This window comes from Theropithecus gelada, chromosome 2 (assembly GCF_003255815.1).
Source record: "Theropithecus gelada isolate Dixy chromosome 2, Tgel_1.0, whole genome shotgun sequence".
Lineage (NCBI taxonomy): Eukaryota > Metazoa > Chordata > Mammalia > Primates > Cercopithecidae > Theropithecus > Theropithecus gelada.
In genome coordinates, this window is record NC_037669.1 from 93,523,000 (window position 1) to 93,542,939 (window position 19,940).

Below are 19,940 nucleotides of genomic sequence, written 5' to 3' on the forward strand. Positions count from 1 at the left end.
TCCATTGAAAAAAAAAATTACACTCAACCGGATAATCCAGGAAAATCTCTGTCTTAAGGTTCACAAGACGAATAACATATTGAAAGCCGCTTCCTTCACAGCACTACCCGGATTCGTTTTTGCTGAGTGACTGGGGATCGCGAGAGCCGCCTCAGGTCTCTGCTGGCACACCGGGTTCCGGCCAACACCAGGACCAGGGCGCAGCCGCCGCGAGGCGTGCTGACTATGCCCATGGCGTCCCAGGATGGCCTACGCAGGGGCCGTGGAGGCACACGCCTGAGCCTCCATTTCCTGATCTGGCTTCAGCTTCTTCAGCCCCTGCTCAGTGAGGCCGGGAGTGGACAGGGCAGGGCGGGGCGTGGCTGCGCCCACGCTGGGTGTGGGGTGGCAGTGGGGGTGCTGTGGGGACAGGCAGACGCGGAGGAGGCGCCGTCAGGCCAGCTCCTGTTTGCCACGGGTCCCCGTCTTCACCAGGTGAGCCATACCGACCCGAGGAGGATTCCAGAGTGAACCTGGCAAGCCCAGAAGCCCGAACGCCTCCTGTGCACCCGAAATTCCCCAAAATTCCAGAAACCTCTGTAGCTCCAGGGACTTCAGCGCCTGCAGGGCCTCCAGGATCCTGGGTTACTTCAGCATCTACAGTGGGAGAAGCCTTGGAATCCGACGGGATCTCTGACCTTGGAAGGCAGTTTTCTCAGGGTATTGTTTCTGGTGCTAGATCTGTCCTGGCCTGCCTGGGAGGTCAAAGGGGACGCAGCCTGGCTCAGGGAGGTTGAGGGTAAGACCCTGACCTACAGGATTTGAGAGAGAGGATAACCCGCCTCCGCCCTGGGCAGCCTGGTGGGGGTGGGGGGAAGGTAGTGGCTTCACTTCCAGTCCCCTCTCTTTACTGAGCCCACCAGCCTGTGGCCACCGTGTTTCAAGGATAATTGGAGGATTGCCAGCCCTAAACAGGAAGTGGCCCTGGCAGGTGAGCCTCCAGACCGAGGACAAACACCTCTGCGGAGCTTCCCTCATCGACAGGCGCTGGGTGCTCACTGCCGCCCACTGTGTCTTTAGGTGAGTGAGTGGGGCTCAGAGCTTGGGCCCTGATCAGGCTGCGGGACCTGGAGCCAGTCTGTCCCCCTCCCTGAACCTCCTCTTCCTCATCTGTAAAAGGGGGTGACAGCCCCATAGTTTTTATCCAGTCTGGGTGAGATCTGAGGATTTGCATTTCTAACAAGTTTCCAGGTGTTGCCACCGCTACCGCTGATCTGGGGACCACGGGTTAAAGTGGTCAGCGGTCCTGGGGGGATGTGGTTTGCAGGAAGGGAAGTGGCTGCTGGCTGGCATAGGAAGATGGGACCAGGCTGGGAAGCACCTGGAAGGTGTGGAAGGGGAGCATAGATGCCCCCCACCCCCTATCCCCAGGATCTCTGTGAAGGCCATCTTTTCTCTTAACAGTGATTTGGAATACAAGGTGAAGCTGGGAGACACTAACTTGAATGCTGGTTCCGAAAACGCACTGGTGATCCCTGTTAAAGACATCATTTTTCCTAGCAATTTTGATTTTGCCAGTTTGACAAACGACATTGCCCTTGCTCTGCTTGCCTACTCTGTGAATTATTCCTCACACATCCAGCCTGTGTGCCTCCCCAAAGAGCTTTTTGAAGTGGAAACTGGGACAGAGTGCTGGGTGACTGGATGGGGCCGAGTGTCAGAGAATGGTGAGACAGACAGGATGCTGAGGTGGGACAGCCTGGTGGGCTGGGCTTGATCTGCAAGATATTGGGAGAGGCAGGGAAGCCATTTTCTAGCATGTGGGTGAGGGAGGAGGGTGCAGAAGATGCTGCCAGGAAGTAATTTAACAACTATGCTATGAATTTCTGTTGTCACATTGGGACCTGGGGGCTTGGGGGCCAGGTGTAGTGGGTTCTCTTCAGGGTGAATTTCAGCTCAGGGTGATGAGCTGTCTGCCAATAGGAGCCAACCACCACTAGAAGTTCCTGCCTTGATGGGTCGAACTTCTTCACCCTAGCAGTGTAGGCCAAGCCAGAGCAACCTTGCCAGTGAGGCTGTGGGGGCTCCCATCCTTAGGGAGAGGCACTACCTGTCCAAGAGTCTGTGATCCTGTTCTAGAAAGTAAAGATGCTTTACTGATGCACAGGACAGCCTGTCATTTCTGCTGATACTCAGAGTGACAGATACTTGGTTGTCATTTTTCAGGCTGACAAGGTCTTGCCTCTCTCCTGATCTGTTTTTCCTTTTACTGTCTTGATTTTGCTTCTTGTCCTTTCCTTTCTCCATGTCAACATCAGGCTCAAGTTTCCTTCTATGTCAAGTGGGGCCAATATCCACTGCCCTGACTTCCTTTAATTTGGGCAGTTGTGTTAAACACACTGATCAGGACTCAGAGTGGGCACTAGGGGCTCCTGTTATATCCCTTTGTGAAGATCCACTCTCTTGTAAGTTGTCTCTTTGCAGTTTCAGGATCAGGGTCATTTGTTCTTCGGGAGGCTGAGCTAAACATTCTGCGTCATGAGCAATGTCGTGAGATGATCAAGAAGAAGAGTGTAGCCAAGAGTAAAATGGTCACGAGGGGGACCGTCTGTGGCTATAATGACCAAGGGAAGGATTCCTGTCAGGTCAGTTCATGGGCCTCTTGCTACCTCAGCACTGTAGTTGTCTCGTCAAAGCTTCCTCATCCCCAGCCAGTAGGGCCTGGGTTATCTCCTAGTCTCTCCGTTACCCTTATTCATGGTAATGGGACATGAGGACAAGCCACCAAGGCTCTCCTGGACAGCCTACCTGATCCTTCAGGAGAGAGCAGCTGACACAGCCTGGAGTGGGAGGAGGGGTGAATCAGGCAGGTCCCACCAACAATACATGCTCCATGTCTTGAGCCCCTTCTGTGTGGCAGGCAGTGTACTCAGGTAAGCACCTGACTCATTATTGTCTCAGAGTAGGCACGATTCCATTATGTATATTCTGTTTTTTGGAACACACCTTTTTAGTAGGCACATGATTCTGGTTTATTGGAAATTGTCAATTCTCAGATCTCATATTGACAGATACCCAAGGCTAGGGAGGGTCTTAGGGGTTCCTGGGGAAGCCCCCTGAGTGCCTAGCTCTGCAGCCCATTGCAGTGCAATTAGCCTGCTCTGATGTGGATGCTATTTCTTTCCTACAGTGACTATCTTTCTTTTTCCAGGGAGATTCTGGGGGGCCCCTGGTCTGTGAATTAAATGGCACATGGTTCCAGGTGGGGATTGTGAGCTGGGGTGTTGGCTGCGGTCGCAAAGGATACCCTGGAGTTTACACAGAAGTTAGTTTCTACAAGAAATGGATTATTGATCACTTGAGACAAGCTTCCTGTCTGAATTCAGCAGACTCCCTCATCCTAGTCCTGTGTCTGATGATGCCCCTGGGCATCCTGGTGGCCCCGTGATCAGACCCCATTCCACTCTTCTGCTGTTTCGGAGTCTCACACTTAGGTGTCTTCTCTGACCAACCTCCCGCTCCTTCCCAATGCCCTTTCTGCAAATCCCATTTGGAATCCACGGTCCCTCTGGAGATCCATACAATAGAGCATGGCAGGGAGACTGGGGCCTGGAACATGCCCCTGCCTGGTGCTCTGGTCACTTTCCTCAGTTACGCCTGCACCAGGGCTGTGCTCTGGCTGGTGGGAAGGAGGGAGTGAACCGATTGCAGCTAGAGGGCCAGCTGCCCTGCCAGGTGGGCCACGGTGACTCATCAATATCTGGGGGAACATCTATCAAAGAAGAGACATCATCAATGGTGAAGCAAGCGTTCAACGTGGTTCTGGTGTCAGGGCTCCCACCTGAGACTCTGTGAAACCAGCCAGCTGGGTGATTGCTCAGAGAGAGTGAAGGAGGCGTTACCAGGTCCCTGCAGAGGTGTGAGGCCTGGGACTTCCACTCTGGCTCCACTGTCTGGGGCTGGGAGAAGATCCCCTGCAGCCCAGTGTGGATCCATCTGCGAGTGGACAGCCTCTGCCACACTAGTTCTTTTGGAGCAACCCATTCTTGGCATCCCCTTCCTCAGTGCCCTAGTGGCCACTTTCAGGGACACTGCAAGTTGTATTGAGTCTGTTATGGAGTATGGAGTTTTCAGAAATCAACTGAATAAATGTTTGGAGAGTCTCCTGTTTCTGAAGCTCTGCTCACTGGGGAGTTTGGTTGAATATAACATACTCCATAGAGAACTGGCTTCCCATTTAACTAAGGAAGCTATTTATGGTTCTTATTAAAACGTAGAAGGACAGGTGAGGCTCTGCCTCCTCAGACATGAACTCTAGGGATGGTTTTAGCCAATGGGTCTTGTTCCCTGTATGCCTGTTATAGCCATCAGCATCTCTGCAGGGAGCTCTGTAGTTGAGTTTAACAGTCTCTACAGTTAGGGATAGGGGATCAAGAGACACTGGAACTGGGCCCAGGAGTGAAGTTCGGGTGTGAGAAATATTCCTCCTCATCTTCTGCTTCTCCTTGCTGCTCCCTCCCACTTGGCTACCAAAGATGCGATCCCATCGGGAGAAGGGCAAGAGAGATTCACTGTAGTATACATAGGTTCCCTCTTCTCATTACAAAGTCTGGTGTCCTGGAGTCTCTCTGTCTAGCTGCTGATCAACCCCCTCCCAACCTCTTGCCCTTTGCCCTTCTAGGGTTGAATGTTTAACCCCCAGGTATGGGTGGGCTTCAGTGGACAGTCTGTATCAGTCCCTTCTGTTGCCTGAAGAAGGCTGAGGCCGAGAGACTGAGAGCTTACATCAAACCCAGTCTCTTAATGAATATAGCACCACCTGCTTTAAGAAACCACTGATTTATTCATAGATTAATAAAACAAATTTAACTTTTTTTTCCCTAGAACATCCCATTACAGCGTTCTTGGTCAGCAGATAGCTTTCTCCATCTCGTGGCTTGCTCTCAGTCCTGTAGTTAACGTTTTACCTGCATCAGAATCCCCTAAGGCTTGTGAAATACAGATTACTGGCCGTACAGTGGCTCATCCCTGTAATCCCAGCTACCTGGGAGACTAAGGCAGGAGGATCCCTTGAGGCCAGGAGCTTGAGACCAGCCTGAGCATGTAGCATGTCTCTTAAAAAAAATTAACTGGGCATGGTGGCCTGTGCCTGTAGTCCCAGCTACTCTGGAGGCTGAGCAGGAAGATGTCTTGAGCCCAGGAGTTTGAGGCTGCAGAGATGTATAATCACACCACTGCCCTCCAGCCTGGGGAACAGGAGGAAACCTCATCTCTTAAAACAAAATTACAGATTCCTGGTTCCTGGTTCCACCCCTGGAGTTTTCAATCCTGTAGGTCTGGGATGGGGCCTACATTCTCTGTCTTTCAGGTAGAAAGACCTTAAAAGAATGTAAATTTACCCGAAAGACCTAAAGAATGTCCATTTCTAAGTTTCTGGCCGATGCTAATACTGCTGGTCTGGAGACCTCACTTTGAGACGCAATGCTCTGCATTAACAAGAATAGAAAAGGCAACCTCCTGTTGACTGCCTTGGCATGGAAGTGGCACATATCACCTCTATTCATGCGGACCCACTTAAGTGCCAGGCTGGGGAGGGAATGTGGCTCCAAGTCTAGCTGATCACCTCCCAATCTCTGCCATGCCTAGCAGATCCAAAGACAGCATCTTCTGCAAAAAATCCCTGTGGAAGCCCAAGGCCTGGCACAAGCCACCCCATTCCTTTTAGCTGCCACGATCTTACTGGTTGTCTGTGGAAGAGGACACATGCCTTCCCCTTCTCTGGTCTCCCCCAAGAGTCCTTATTTTATAGTGGTCTTAGATCCAGCTCAAATACCACTTTTTCAAATACATCTTCTCTGATTCCATAGCCTTACCGTTCTTTTCCTTATTTGTGCTTTCTCCATCTTTCCAGATTCTCAAAGCAAGAGTAATTGTGAAACTCTCCAGTGCACTGGGTGCAGGGAATCAAGGGTGTAGTCAGAGGCTGGGCAACAAGACGCCATTAGTAGTCCAGGGATGTGGCGCACCTTCACCGGCCAGGTTCTCGGGGCATTGTCACCAACTTAAAACCCTTCGGGGTACTTTCATGAGGCCCGCCACGCTGGGAGCAATCACAGACACAGGGCTCCTCAAGAACAGGCAGGAGGTGGAGGTGAGGGAAATGCATCAGTTTTGTGGGGAGCTGTCAGGAGTTCCCGGCGCCATGACGTGCTACAGTGCGGTCACGTGTGCCGACGCCAGGCACGTGCCGGGCTCTCGGGAACCGTCTCCGCAGCCGCCAGGTGGCACCTCCCCAGCCTCATGGCCGTCTCGCTGTCGAGCCTCGGCGTGGGGCCCAGAACTTCCAGGCCCTCGGTCCTGAGCCGCCACGTCCTGCTGCCGCTGCTGCTTCTGCTGCCGCTGTGCTGGGGTGAGGTGGGCGCTCCTCCGCAGCTCTACCTTCCTTCTCCCCGGCCCCCAGCCCTGTTCCGCCTCCGGCTCCGTGCCTGGCCTTGGAGGCGGGGGACTGCCCCTTGGGTGTGGCTGCTTACTCCTGGGTCGGGGATTTTTGCGGCCCACGCACCCCTCGATCAGCTTTCCTCTACTACTCGCTCCCAGGACCTCGCTAGGGCAATTCCAGGATCTTAAACTCCTGCCCCCTCTGGCCTCCTCCGTCAAGCCACACCTGTCCTACAGTCTCCTGGACCAGCGTTGTGGGGAACCCCTGCCTTCTCTTCTCCACTGGCAGTCTTTTCCTTCTCTCCCAGTCTGGACATCGTGGCTAATGTCCCTACCAACCGAGCCGCCCTCAGGCCTCTCAGGCTCCCCCTCCACCCCCGGCTGTGATCTTCGCACGGAGCTGAGCCCCACTGGAGACCCCACTTGGACATGCTCTTTGGCCCAGGAAAATTCTTGGTCCCCATCACTACAGGAGTGTTCTAAAATTCACCTTCTTCCCAGATCCTCTATTCCAACCCAGCTTGCCTCCCTAGTAGCCCATCATTCCCTCAGGAAACACGGGATTCAGGTGCTGTCTTCCTGAACCCAATCCTCAAACCCACAGGGGCTCCTCCAAGCTGGACTGCTCAGCACCACCCTCACCGACTTCTTTAGGAGTCAGAGAGACCTGCTTCTGGTGCAGGGCCAGCGGCTCACCTGTGCCCTGCTGTGTGGGCTCTCCCTGTACGACACTCCCTCCACCATCCTCTCTCATAGGTACCGTCTTGTTTTCGCTTTGCTGATTTTCCTCCCCCATCTCTTGCCTCTTCACTGCCAGACCTCCCAATTGTCTTCACTCCATGCTTCCCACCAGTGCCTCCTCGCTCCCCACTTAACCCTTAGCTTCTTCCTGGGCTGTCTCCACCCTGATCATCCCTGACCTTTGTACCACTCCCTCCTCTTTCATTTTCTGCAGTCTCCTGATTCTCCTCTACCTCAAGGATAACTCCCCCTCTCCTCTGTGTCTGTCCCATGCTGCAGACATGTTCCTCCCTGACGTGTTCGTGCCCCCTAAGTTGCTCTCTTTTTCCCGCTCCTCCCCTCTTAACTGCTCACTGGGTGAACTCACTTGAGTTGCCATTTATGTGATGGTGCCTCATAAAACATGTCTGGATGTGCAGCTGCCTCCTAGACATCTCTACCTGAAAGACCTAGAAACATCTCAACCCCTTGGGGTCAATGCTGAGGTCTTCTTCTTCCTGCCAACTGGCTTCTCTCATTGTTTCCTAACTAAGTGGATGGCAGCCACTTTTCTCCAAAACCAGAAACTGGGTGTGATCCTAGACCCGCCCATGTGCCTAAGTCCCCCACACCTTAGAACACCTGTGAGAACACTGTGTCTGTTCTCACAGCCACTTCCTCATTCAGACCTCCTCATTTCTTGCCTTGGTTCTGCAGAGCCTCTGGTGGGATCTCAGTGCCTCAGCCTTGTCATCTTCCTGTCTAATATCTATACTGCTTTCACAATACAAGCCTGGCTCAGTCATACCTCTGTTGATCTCCCTTTTCCCAGAGGGTCTCACCCTGGCTTCTTGGCTCAGCTTTCGAGGCCTTCATGACTGATGCCTGACTCTCCTCCCCTGGCTCATCTCTTGCCATCACAGGCCTTGCCTCTCTTCCCCTGGAGTCTCTGGCATACAGGACGAAGTTCCTCCTGCAAGGAATGTGATGATCACTTTTCATTTCTGTTTCACCTTCTCATCTTTAACACCTGGCACAGTAAGCCCTCCTACCACTGAAGTGCTCTTTTCTGTCCACCAGTTCTTCTGGGCTCCCCTGAAGCCTGCCGCCCTGTCCCTGCACTGATCTCATGCAGGTCGTTGTGTGTTTACCTCTGTCCACGCTGCTGGACACTGTATTCCTTGAGAGTAGGCTCTATTTGACACGCCTCTGTCTCCCTGGCCTCTGGCTCCAGGCTGGGAAGAGAGGAGAGATTAGGACCTATTTGGTGAATGAATGAATGAACTAATTTTAAAATGCACGTCTTTGCTGTCATCCTGTCATGAGTGCTTGCTTCATCTCTGTCCCTCTTTTCTCCTCCAGGTTATAAACAGGACACAACCAATCCAGGTAGGTAGGGTGAGATCCTGCTGCAGGAAAAGCTGAAGCTCTTGGGAGGGTATGTCTGAAGGGAGTCACATAGACAGTGGTTCTGGGTCTGTAGGAAACAGGCATTTGGTCTAAGGGGTCTGTTTTCTAAAGAATAGCCTGCAGCTACCAGAACACACAGACCTGGCAGTCTAGAGGAAAGAAGATCTTGGCCTGCCATAGGAATGCTGAGCCTCTTGGAATTCTTCCTAGGCCTCATCTCAGACCCTTTTGCACACAGAACCTTTCGAGCTCTAAGCCGTTCAGTTGCAGATAGAGCTTCCCGGACCTTGTGGCAGTGTCAGCAGAGCCCAGCTCTTCTGGGTTTCCTGTCTTTTTCCTTACACCTTAGGCATGGAGGGTTGGGTTACTCCTGTTCTTCAGTTTATAGGCCTCCATTCTCATTGGTCCTGCCAGAACTCTACCCTGATTCATTATAGATTGGATGACTGATGGATTAAGTTAGTTATCCTTGTTTCTGTCCAGGCTCCACTCCCATTCCCCCTTCTCCACCTGCTTAATCTTTCTGGGGGATCATTCTGTTTGTGTGTGCTATTGTAAAAATACATATTGCTGTCTTGGGTGCGTGTATTTTTAATTTACATAAATGGTATGTTCTCTGTATCTCTTTTTGCTCTCCCCTCTTTTAATTCAGCCTCATTAAGACATTTTTAAAATTTGGAAATAATTTTAAACTTACAAAACACTGCAAAAATACAAGTAGTACAAGGAACACACACACATATATAATTTTTTTCAGAATCAGTGGAGGGTAACATACAGCATGGCTCTTTATTGCTAAATACTTTGGTATGTATTTTCTAAGAATATTCTCTTCCATAACCACAGTACACTTAACAACTTCAAAAGTGTACATTGATACCATACTTTTATCTACCATCCATATTCTAATGTGGTCAGTTCTTCAAACTCCTGCTTCAGCAGTGCATGAAGGTGTATAGGTTGGCACAGACCTACCAACCCTTAGTGTGATCCTGCTTTTACATTTTTTGCCAATCTAGTAGATTAAAAAATCACTTATTGATTTAATTTTCATTTTTCTCATTACTGATGAGTTTGATCATGTCTCAATATGTTGTTGGCTTCTTGAGTTTCCTCTTCTGATAAATTGCTTGTCTCTATCTTTTGCCTATTACCTTTTGTTTTTTTTCTTGTTGGTTTCCTAAAGTTTCTTGCATATTTCTAATAAAAGTCTTGTGTTCATTTTAGATATTGCAAATATTTCCTCCCTATCTGTCCTCTGTCTGTTAACTTTGTTCCCGGGCCAAAACCCCTCGATTTTGATATAATCAGGTTAATCAGTTTATGCTTTATGGTTTGTGTTTGAGGTTTTAAGGAGTCCTTTCCTACCTCATGTCACATGATTTATTAATTTTACAGTTTTACCTTTCACCTTTAGATCTTCAAGTGCTTTTAGCAAGGAATCCAGTTTTGGTTTTCTTATTTCTCTTATAGTGAGCCAGTTTTCCCAACACCATGTACTTAACAGTCCTTCTTTTACCCACTGATTGTGGTGGCTCCTTTATTTACATCAAGTTTGTGCAGCACACGGGACAATCTCAAGTTCTCTATTCTTTTCCATTGTCACTTTCCATTGTCTGTCCTTGTGACAGTACCACATTGTTTTTTTTTTTTTTTTTTTTTTTTTTTTGAGACGGAGTCTCGCTCTGTCGCCCAGGCTGGAGTGCAGTGGCCGGATCTCAGCTCACTGCAAGCTCCGCCTCCCGGGTTCACGCCATTCTCCGGCCTCAGCCTCCCGAGTAGCTGGGACTACAGGTGCCCGCCACCTCACCCGGCTATTTTTTGTATTTCTTAGTAGAGACGGGGTTTCACCGTGTTAGCCAGGATGGTCTCGATCTCCTGACCTCGTGATCCGCCCATCTCGGCCTCCCAAAGTGCTGGGATTACAGGCTTGAGCCACCGCGCCCGGCCCCACATTGTTTTTATATTATGGCTTTCACATGTGTCTTAATATCTGCTAGGACAAATGGCCCTTCTTTGCTGTGCTTTTTCAAAGACTGAGCTATTCATAGAACTTTGTTTTTCTGTTTCAGTTTCAGAATAAGTTTATCAAGTTTCTTAAAAATTCTAACTTACAAAATGAATTTGTAGATTAATTTTGGAAAAATTACATCTAAAATATTTAGCTGTCTTTTTTTCTTTCTTTCTTTTTTTTTTTTTTGAGACAGAATCTTGCACTATTGCCCAGGCTGGAGTGCAGTGGTATGATCTCAGCTCACTGCAACCTCTGGCCCCCGGGTTCAAGCAATTCTCCTGCCTCAGCCTCCCGAGTAGTTGGGATTACAGGCGCCCGCCACCACGCCCAGCTAATTTTTTGTATTTTTAGTAGAGATGGGGTTTCACTATGTTGGCCAGGCTGGTCTTGAACTCTTGACCTCGTGATCTGCTTGCCTCCGCTTCCCAAAGTGCTGGGATTACAGGCGTAAGCCACTGTGCCAGGCCTTAACTGTTCTTTTAAGAGCAGGGACTGTCTTGCCATTTATGCTGATCATTTTCTGTGTCCTTTATTAGAGTTTTAAATTTATTACCGCAGGAGTCTTGTGTAGTGTTAGGTAAGTTAATTCTATGAACTTTAGCATTTTTTGCTGCTGAAAATGTATCTTACTTCAGTATATTTTCTAGTTGGTTGTGCTGAGATAGAAAAACGTTATCGTTTTTAAAAGGAAATTGTTTTACTGAAGTATTATATGCATTCCAAAAAGCACAAATTATGAAGGTCCAGCTGAAGGAATTGTCACACAGTGAGCACACCTGTGTCATCACCACCCAGGTTAAAAAGTAGAATAAGTATGTAGAGAGGCTGAAGTGTGAGGATTGCTTGAGCCCAGGAGTTTGAGACCAGCCCTGGCAACATAGCAAGACTGTCTCTATAAAAAATTATTAAAAAATTAGCCAGGTGTGGTGGCAACCGCCTGTAGTCCCAGTGACTCGGGAGGCTGAGGTGAGAGGATCGCTTGAGCCTGGGAGGTCAAGGCTGCAGTGAGCAGTGACACTGCACTGCAGCCTGGGTGATAGAGTGAGACCCTGTTTCAAAAAAAAAAAAAAAAAAAGTAGGCTAAACCAGCACCCAACAGCCCCCTTGCGTTCTGTCAATTATTTCCTCTGCCCTCCTTCCACAAAGTGTCCTTATTCCTGGTCTCTGGTGAGATAGGGTCTTTTCTGCCTGTTCTTTAGTGTTGTATGATGTTTGTTGTAAGTTTGGGGTATATCTAACTTTTGTAAAGTTAAGGATATTCTATCTGTTTCTAGTTTAATAAGAGGGATTTTTTTGTAAGTCATAAATATGTGTTAAATTTTTCAAATGCCTTTTTCTGTGTCCATGGAGGAAAGCGCATGGTCTTTCTGTCTTCAGATTGTTAGAGCCTTTTATGTGGAGAATCCACTGAGAATTCTTCTAATGTGGAACCAGCCCTGCACTCCTGGGCCAATCCTTAATCATCATGGTGCATTGATTTTTTAAAAATACAATGTTAGCTACCATTTTATTTAGAACGCTTGCATCTGCGTTTCTTCATACATTCATACAACCGTATAACTTGACTGATAGAACTGTGTGCAAACTGAGTGTGTGGCCTGTGAGTGAGGGGCCTCTGGGGTCTCTCTGCTGGCACTTTGAATGTTCAATGTGAAAACTTCTGACACAGAAGTCAGGAGCTTTTCTTGACTCTGAGCAGTGTGGGGTACAGAGGCCTTCTGCATCTAAGAAATGCAGCAAGCATTATAGCTTTTCAGAAGTGGGAGGAACTTCCCCAGATGCAAGAAAATGCATTTCTTGCCTTGGGGCTCCTTCTCTGCTTGCCTTTGTTTTGAGGTCCTGGGCTGAAGGCTCCCTGTGACTCAGAATCTCTCTCTCTCCATGTGTCTGCCTTGATGCTTTTTACCTCTGTCATTGTCACTTTCCATCAAGCTCTTGGGCAGAGGCCACTGCCCTTCTCTCACCCTCACTCTCCCCATCGCTGAAATGGGAAGAGCCCCTGACTTTACAGCTTTGTGCACATTGGCCCTGTAGGGCGTCTAGGTCTCAGTCTTTCTCATTCTTCTTTATGTGGTTGCTGTGTGTCCCCGGCACACTTCTTCCTGAAGTTTGTGGTGAGCCCTGGTGGTCGGAGGATTTGGAAATGACCCGCCATTGGCCCTGGGAGGTGAGCCTCCGGATGGAAAATAAGCACGTATGTGGAGGGGCCCTCATTGACCCCAGCTGGGTGGTGACTGCGGCCCACTGCATCCAAGGGTGAGTGTGGCCCATGTGTCCAGGGCTTGGAGACCCCGAGCTACCATGGGCCCAGTCCAGCTTCCTCATTTCCTGAGTGAAACAGTGTGGGAGGGAGGGAGGGAGGAAGTGGGAAGGGCATCTGGGATAGGTGAGAATTGTGCTCAGGGTCTCCTGGGGACCAGGGACTGAGCTAGGGCAGGAACCCCAAACAACAAAGATTACACCCTCAACTGAGCAACAGGAAAACCCAGAACATGCCCCTTACCCCATCACACATGAAAGCATATGTGTACACCAACACTTCCACACCTGCACGCACAGCACACAGACCAGGCCACCTTGAATCAGTTTGAATGATGAATGAGGAGGCAGGCAGCTCTCCGAACTTCAGTGCCCTCAGGCTAGATTAGGCAGATGGGGTGGAGGCAGGACTCCTGCTAAGGGGGTAGGGCTGCGTCCCCACTGGAGTAGGGTAGGAGTGTGTTCCTGCTTGGGAGTCTGATACCTACCAGGTGGGGCTCTCTGTCTCCCACAGCACCAAAGAGTACTCAGTGGTGCTTGGCACCTCCAAGCTGCAGCCCATGAACTTCAGCAGGGCCCTCCAGGTCCCTGTGAGGGACATCATTATGCACCCCAAGTACTGGGGCCGGACCTTCATCATGGGTGACGTTGCCCTTGTCCACCTTCAAGCACCTGTCACCTTCAGTGAGTATGTGCAGCCCATCTGCCTCCCGGAACCCAACTTCAACCTGAAGGTTGGGACACAGTGTTGGGTGACTGGCTGGAGCCAGGTTAAGCAGCGCTTTTCAGGTGAGCAGGATGGGATGGGAGGTGGGTGCGGTACCACCGAGAGCACACTCCTTTCCTTCTGGGGCCTTTCCTGCTGGACCTGGTTCTCTGAATGTGTTAGGACCACTCCTCATGTGGTGACCATTGTCACTGTTTATGTGGACACCTCATTCAGGCCTGGTAGTGCCTGGGCTGGGCATGACCATCTGTGTCTTACAGAAGCTCAGAACTGGGCATTCACTCATTCATTCACTTGACACACTTTGAGTGTCAGCACCCAGCCCTTGGGATTAGAAATGCATGCCCTGCCTGGAGGGAAGTCATGTTTGGGTGTGGGTGTGGGCACAGGCTGAGGAAAACAAGGCAAAGTTCTTGTCTGGTGGTCTTGAGATCCAGCTGGGAGGGATCTGGAATGAGCTCTGGGCAGAGGGACTGCCTTGAGGCCCTGGAGGAGGAGCGAGTGTTAACGAAGGTGGAGAGAGCGGCCATGCCGGCAGAGCTGACAGTCTGCAGGGAAGCCGCGTGGGGCTGGGTAGCAGACTGGAAGCAGCTGCAATGAGACTTGAGTTATGGCTGGCTTGGTTCAGAAGCAGAAGTTTCCCAAGAAGGGGATCTGGACTCAGAGCCTTTGAGGGCGGGGACTTCTCAGACAAGGCCTGCACTGCAGGGGGAGGGGCCGGTAAAGGAGGGGAGGGCTTGGAGGTATGACAGGGGGTGGCTGAGCTGAGTCTCCAGAGTGAAGGGGACAGGACCCTGGACAGAGGTCAGGGTTGGGTGGAGTGAGAGGTCACTGCTCACCCTGCTGGGCTCCACAGCCAACTCCACGCTGACCCCAGAGCTGCAGGAGGCTGAGGTGTTTATCATGGACAACAAGAGGTGTGACCAGCATTACCACAAGAAGTCCTTCTTTCCCTCAGTTGTCCCCCTTGTCCTGGGGGACATGATCTGTGCCACCAATTATGGAGAAAACCTGTGCTATGTGAGTTTCTGAGAGGTTCTGGTAGCTCCACTTCTGTTGCGAATCATTCCCGGGTGGAGGCAGTTCCCTGGGGCGGGGTTGGCCCGGCCTCCCTCTGTCACCATCACCTGGCGGTGCTCTGCTCCTGTCTTCCTTCCCCTGTGATGCTGACTTTTGCCCCGGTTCTGGGGTATGGGTCCCAGCTGAGGAGCCGAAAGAGGCCCCCAAGTAGTGAGGCCCTGGGGGAGTGAAAAGCCTCCCAGCAGAGCTCAGAGGGTGGGCATGGGTCCCCAGGGCCCCGCAGCCCCAGCTGGACCCACAGCCTCCACCACTCCTCTCTTTTTGCCTAGGGGGATTCTGGAGGGCCATTGGCTTGTGAAGTTGAGGGCAGATGGATTCTGGCTGGGGTGTTGTCCTGGGAAAAGGCCTGCGCCAAGGCACAGAATCCAGGCGTGTACACCCGCGTCACCAAATACACCAAATGGATCAAGAAGCAAATGAGCAATGGAGCCTTCTCAGGTCCCTGCGCCTCTGCCTGCCTCCTGTTCCTGTGCTGGCTGCTGCAGCCCCAGATGGGCTCCTGACCTCCCTACCCCTTCCTCCTCCTGCCTTGCCTTTGCTGAATGGGGCCAGATGGAGGTTTGACCACGGTCATGTGTCCATCTTCAACAAGAGCCAGGGTGGGGAAGAGTAACCCCTGGGAGAATGGGTCTGGCTTTGGCATCCTGGTGAGAAGTGTGGTGGATGACTAGGCCTTGGGTGAGCAGGAGAAGGGAAGTGCAGCCTGGAAGGATTCTGGAATCTGGGACCAGGAGAGCAGGGATTAAACATGTGTAAACTTGAGCTGACTCTTTTCTCTTTTCTGGGGTAGTCCTGGAGGTTGGCTGTGGGTGGGATGGCAGAGCTTCCTGGAATTAAGTCTGCCAGGAGCCTCTCTGGAGTGGGGACTGCTGGTTTTTGCTGTATCATTAGTGCTGGGGCTTAAGAAAAAGGTCTGGGCCTGTGACCTCAGTTTCCTTGTCTGTAAAGTAGGCGTGCTGTCGAGGGAACAGCTGAAACAGGCAGGCTTTTAGGCTGCAGCAGGAGTGACTCACGATAGTACTCCAAAAGCAGCTTGCTTTCTGTTTTTAAACAGATTATAAAAGTAGTGCATGTTTATTGTAGAAAATTAGAAAACACAGTTGAACCTAAAGAAAGGAGACTTCCCCTGGAGTCCCACCACGTAGAGACATCTGCTTCTCATTTTGGTATATTTTCTTCTACATTTTTTTCTTAAAAAATATTGCTCATTATCTTTTTTTTTAAGAAAAAAAGTAGAAGAAAATATACCAAAATGAGAAGTGGATGCCTCCATGTGGTTATTTTATTGCTCTTTTTGTAACCTCTTGAGTAGTGTGCTTAGTTCATTATTTTAGACTTCCTTGTGTTCTAGTATTTTCAGTTAATTCCGTAAATTTTCCTGAGTCCCACTTTAGCCATATTTCACAGGATTTGGTACGTACTGGCCTCATTGTCATTCATTTCTGTATTGCTTATAATTTCACAGTATATTTCTTATTTAGCCCAAGAGTTATGTAGAAGGGTGTTATTTAATCTCCTGGTGGTTAGTTCTGGGGAGGAATGAGAGTTTCTTTTTCTCTATATCACTACAGTCATATGCCACATAATGACATTTCAGTCGATTACAGACCACATATACAAGAGTGGTTCCATAAGATTATAATGGAGCATATATAGAAAACTGATATATGGTACTTGATAGTGGCATTGCAGACAAGTAAGGGAAATGACTGATATTCAGTAATGGTGCTGGGACATTTGGTTTTCCTGATGAAAAAATACATATACATAAAAATATATATGTACCATCTAGGCGTGTGTAAGCACAGTCTTTTGTTTGCATGGTGATGAAATTGCCTAACAATGCATTTCTCACACTGTATCCCTGTCATTAAGTGATGCACAACTGAATATGAATTTAATTATTTCTGCATTTTTGAATTTTTTGAGGTTTTACTTGTGGCTTAGTATTTGATTAGTCTTAGTGAGTGTTACTTGTGCGTCTGAAATGAAAGTGTGTGTTTTTAGGAATGTTCATTGCAGCACTATTCATAAGAGCCAAGACATGGAATCAACCTAAAGGCCCATCAATGATGCTGGATAAAGAAAATGTGTTACACAAACACCATGGAATACTATGCAGCCATAAAAAAGAATGAGATATATCTTTTGCGGAAAATGGATGGAGCTGGAGGCCATTATCCTTAGCAAACTAATGCAGGAACAGAAAACCAAATACCGTATGTTCTCACTTATAAGTGGGAGCTAAATGATGAGAACACATGAACACATAGAGGGGAACAACAGCAGCATTGTTCCTGGGGTCTCCTTGGTTTTGGTGATCTAAGAGAGGAGGGAGAGGAACAGAAAAAATAACTGTTGGATCCAAGGCATAGTATCTGGGTGATGAAATAATCTGTACAACAAACCCCCGTGACACAAGTTTACCTAAGTAACCTGCACATGTACTCCCGAACCTAAAATAAAAGTTAAAAGTGTGTGTTTTAGAACAAAGTTTGAGGCATAACTGATTGGATCAGGCTTGTTGATTGTGTTATTCAAATTATCTCAACACCTGACATATTTTACGGCTACATAATTTGTTGATTTCTAAGAAGTTTACTGCAAAAATTAAGAATTTGTCTATTTCTTCTTGCACAATTCTTCCTTTCTATGTTTCAAAGCTGTGTTGTGAGGAATATAGAGTTCATGCTTGCTGTATTATCTTAGTGGGTTACACCCTACCAATAGAAAACATGCCCTTTGTCCCATGTAACATTACTTGTTTTTTCAAAGATCCAGATCAGAGTTCATTCTTAATTTTGGCGGTTCTTCTAATTGATTAAGGTACAATTTTATATTTCGTACTTTTTTTCCTTCAGATTTTCCTCTGGTTTATTTTCTACTTTTTACAGTTTTTTGATTTGAGTGTTTAGGTCATTTATTTTCATTCTCTGTTATTCAATAATAAACATCTTTAAGGTTATAAATTTGCTCGGGCACACGCAATAAGGTTTTTAAATAATGTATTGCTCTAATTATTAGTATTATTCTATTAGTAGTTGTATAGCTATTCCATCTCTCAAGGACAGAGTGAGTTGGAGAAGACTGTCCCACTGCAAGAGAGATTTTCCAATTTCTCATGTTTTGCTGATTGATTTTGTTTCATATGTTTGATGTTATTTTATTGATGGACAGAACTTTATGATGTTACATATTGCAATTTGTGCCTTTTTCAACACAAAATAGCTTTCTTTTTCTGTTTAAATCATTTGTCTTGAATCATTTTTAAAGATTAACATTGCCATTGCCACTTTGGCTTGCATATAAATACATTTCTGCCTATCTTTTAAAAATTTAATTAATTTCTAATTTTTTAAATTAATATTTTTTGAGACAAGGTCTCACTCTGTTGCCCAGTCTACAGTGCAGTGGCGTGATCTCAGCTCACCACAATCTCAGCCTCCCGGGTAGCTGGGACCACAGGTGCATGCCACCACACCTGGCTAATTTTTAAAATTTTTTGTAAAGACGAGGTCTCACTATGTTGGCTAGGCTGGTGTCGAACTCCTGGGCTCAGGCCATCCGCCCGCCCCAGCCTCCCAAAGTTCTGGGATTGCAGGTGTGAGCCACCAAGCCCAGCCACATCTTTTTATTTTCACCTTATTTATGCCACTTTGTTTTTGGTGTGTCTCTAATAAATAGTATGTGGATGGGTTTTTTTCTACCCAACATGAGGATCTTTTTATTTTAAAAGTAGAATTCTATGCATTCACATTGGTTGTGATAACAGATATGCCTGATCTTTTATTCAGTCATCCTGTTTTGTTTTATTGATTAGTTGTTTCCCCCAAAGAATTATTTTCTGCAAAGAGAGAAGAGTGATCGCATTTCTCTTCTCTGAAGTTTCTCTTTTCTTTCTCCTTTCCCTTTCTATGTCTTTCCCCCTGGAGGGAATCTGATTGTACAGATAATAATTTCCTTGATTTTCTACCGTATATCTCTAAAATTAGTTTGTTTTGCCTGTTTTTGAATTTCATACAGTACACAGACTGTATCCGACTTCTTTCGCTCAGAATACGGTGATGAGAGTCACCATCTAGTTAGGTGTAGCAGCAGCTCATCCATTCTCACCGCTGCTGAAGATTCTGTGTAGCTGTTGCACCTTGGATGGCAGTTGGGTAGTTTCCAGCTGGGACTCTTCCCAACAGCGCTGCTAGTGAACAGTCTCTTGCACCTGTCCTGCTGCATCTGTGCAGTTTCTAGGGCATGAAGCCAGGAGTGGAACTGTGGGTTGTGGGGTAGGCACACTTTCTGCTCTGCTAAATGATTCCAAACAGTCGTTTACAGTGGTCATGTCAGTTTATCTCCCCAGCAGTGTGTGAACAACCTCGTCACTCCGTGTCCTTGGCAGCACTGGCTGCAGGGTGGAGCAGGAGCTTCCTGCATGGACAGTGTGAGGAGCCTGGGCTCCTTGGGAGGGGAGACCTCAGGGGAGTGGTGATGAGGTGTCCCCAGATGTCATTCATTCTGCTGATTCGTGAAGACCCAAGTCTGCAAGCAGCTTCCTCTCAGGAAGCCACCTTCCCAGATTAAATATACCTAGATTTCCTCAACCCAGGAGCTCTTCTCTTGAAAATACGGACCCTGGGCTGGGCACAGTGGCTCATGCTTGTAATCCATGGAGCTTGAGACCACTCTGGGCAACACAGGGAGACCTCGTCTCTAAAAAAATTTTTAAAAAATTAGCCAGGCATGATGGTGCACACCTGTGGTCCTAGCTACTCAGGAGGCTGAGGTAGGAGGATTGCTTGAGCCTGGGAGGTGGAGGCTGCAGCGAGCTATGATCTCACCACCATCACACTCCAGTGTGGTGACAAAGTGAGACCCTGTCTGAAAAAAAAAGAAAGAAAGAAAAGTAAAGAAAATACAGACCCTGAGGGAAAAAAGAAACCTCCAGTTCCACCTCAATCACATCACATACTACAGGAACTAGTTATCTTCCTCTCAGTGCCTCAGTTTCCACACCTCCAGGGGGGAATGAGAGGGGTTCACAACGAAACCTGGGCTGGGCACTAGGGTGCCTCATGGGCCAGGCACCAGGCACTGTCACAAGCCAAGCATGTCGTGCTGGCACAGGCTCAGAACTATGCACCGGGGGCACCATCAAGGCCAAGGCTGGGGTACACTGCAGAGAACTGGGCCCAGGAGGCACTGTCATGGGCCGAGCACCAGGAGTACCGCTCCAGGGAGGTTCCTGACAGCAGCATCACCTTGTGGCCCTGGCAGGGCCTTGCCATGACCACACTGCCTCCTTCTCAGAGTCCTGTGACT

General features: G+C 48.6%; 2 protein-coding genes across 3 annotated transcripts; both read left to right on the top strand.

The window, feature by feature from the left end:
- Positions 1-231: 231 nt before the first annotated feature.
- On the top strand, positions 232-3,427 carry LOC112619344 (serine protease 44-like). The gene is made up of 6 exons (XM_025377358.1): positions 232-325; positions 475-699; positions 837-1,059; positions 1,444-1,706; positions 2,476-2,624; positions 3,191-3,427. The coding sequence occupies exons 1-6, from the start codon at positions 232-234 to the stop codon at positions 3,425-3,427; spliced, it is 1,191 nt and encodes a 396-aa protein (XP_025233143.1).
- Positions 3,428-12,704: 9,277 nt separating this feature from the next.
- On the top strand, positions 12,705-15,389 carry PRSS45 (serine protease 45). Of its 2 annotated transcripts, none has more exons than XM_025377783.1 (4): positions 12,705-12,817; positions 13,335-13,609; positions 14,404-14,567; positions 14,897-15,389. In XM_025377783.1, the coding sequence occupies exons 1-4, from the start codon at positions 12,705-12,707 to the stop codon at positions 15,128-15,130; spliced, it is 786 nt and encodes a 261-aa protein (XP_025233568.1). In that variant the 3' UTR covers positions 15,131-15,389. The 2 variants fall into 2 exon arrangements, with proteins under 2 accessions (XP_025233568.1, XP_025233569.1); XM_025377784.1 differs by having other exon boundaries at positions 13,335-13,508; positions 14,375-14,567.
- Positions 15,390-19,940: the final 4,551 nt, after the last annotated feature.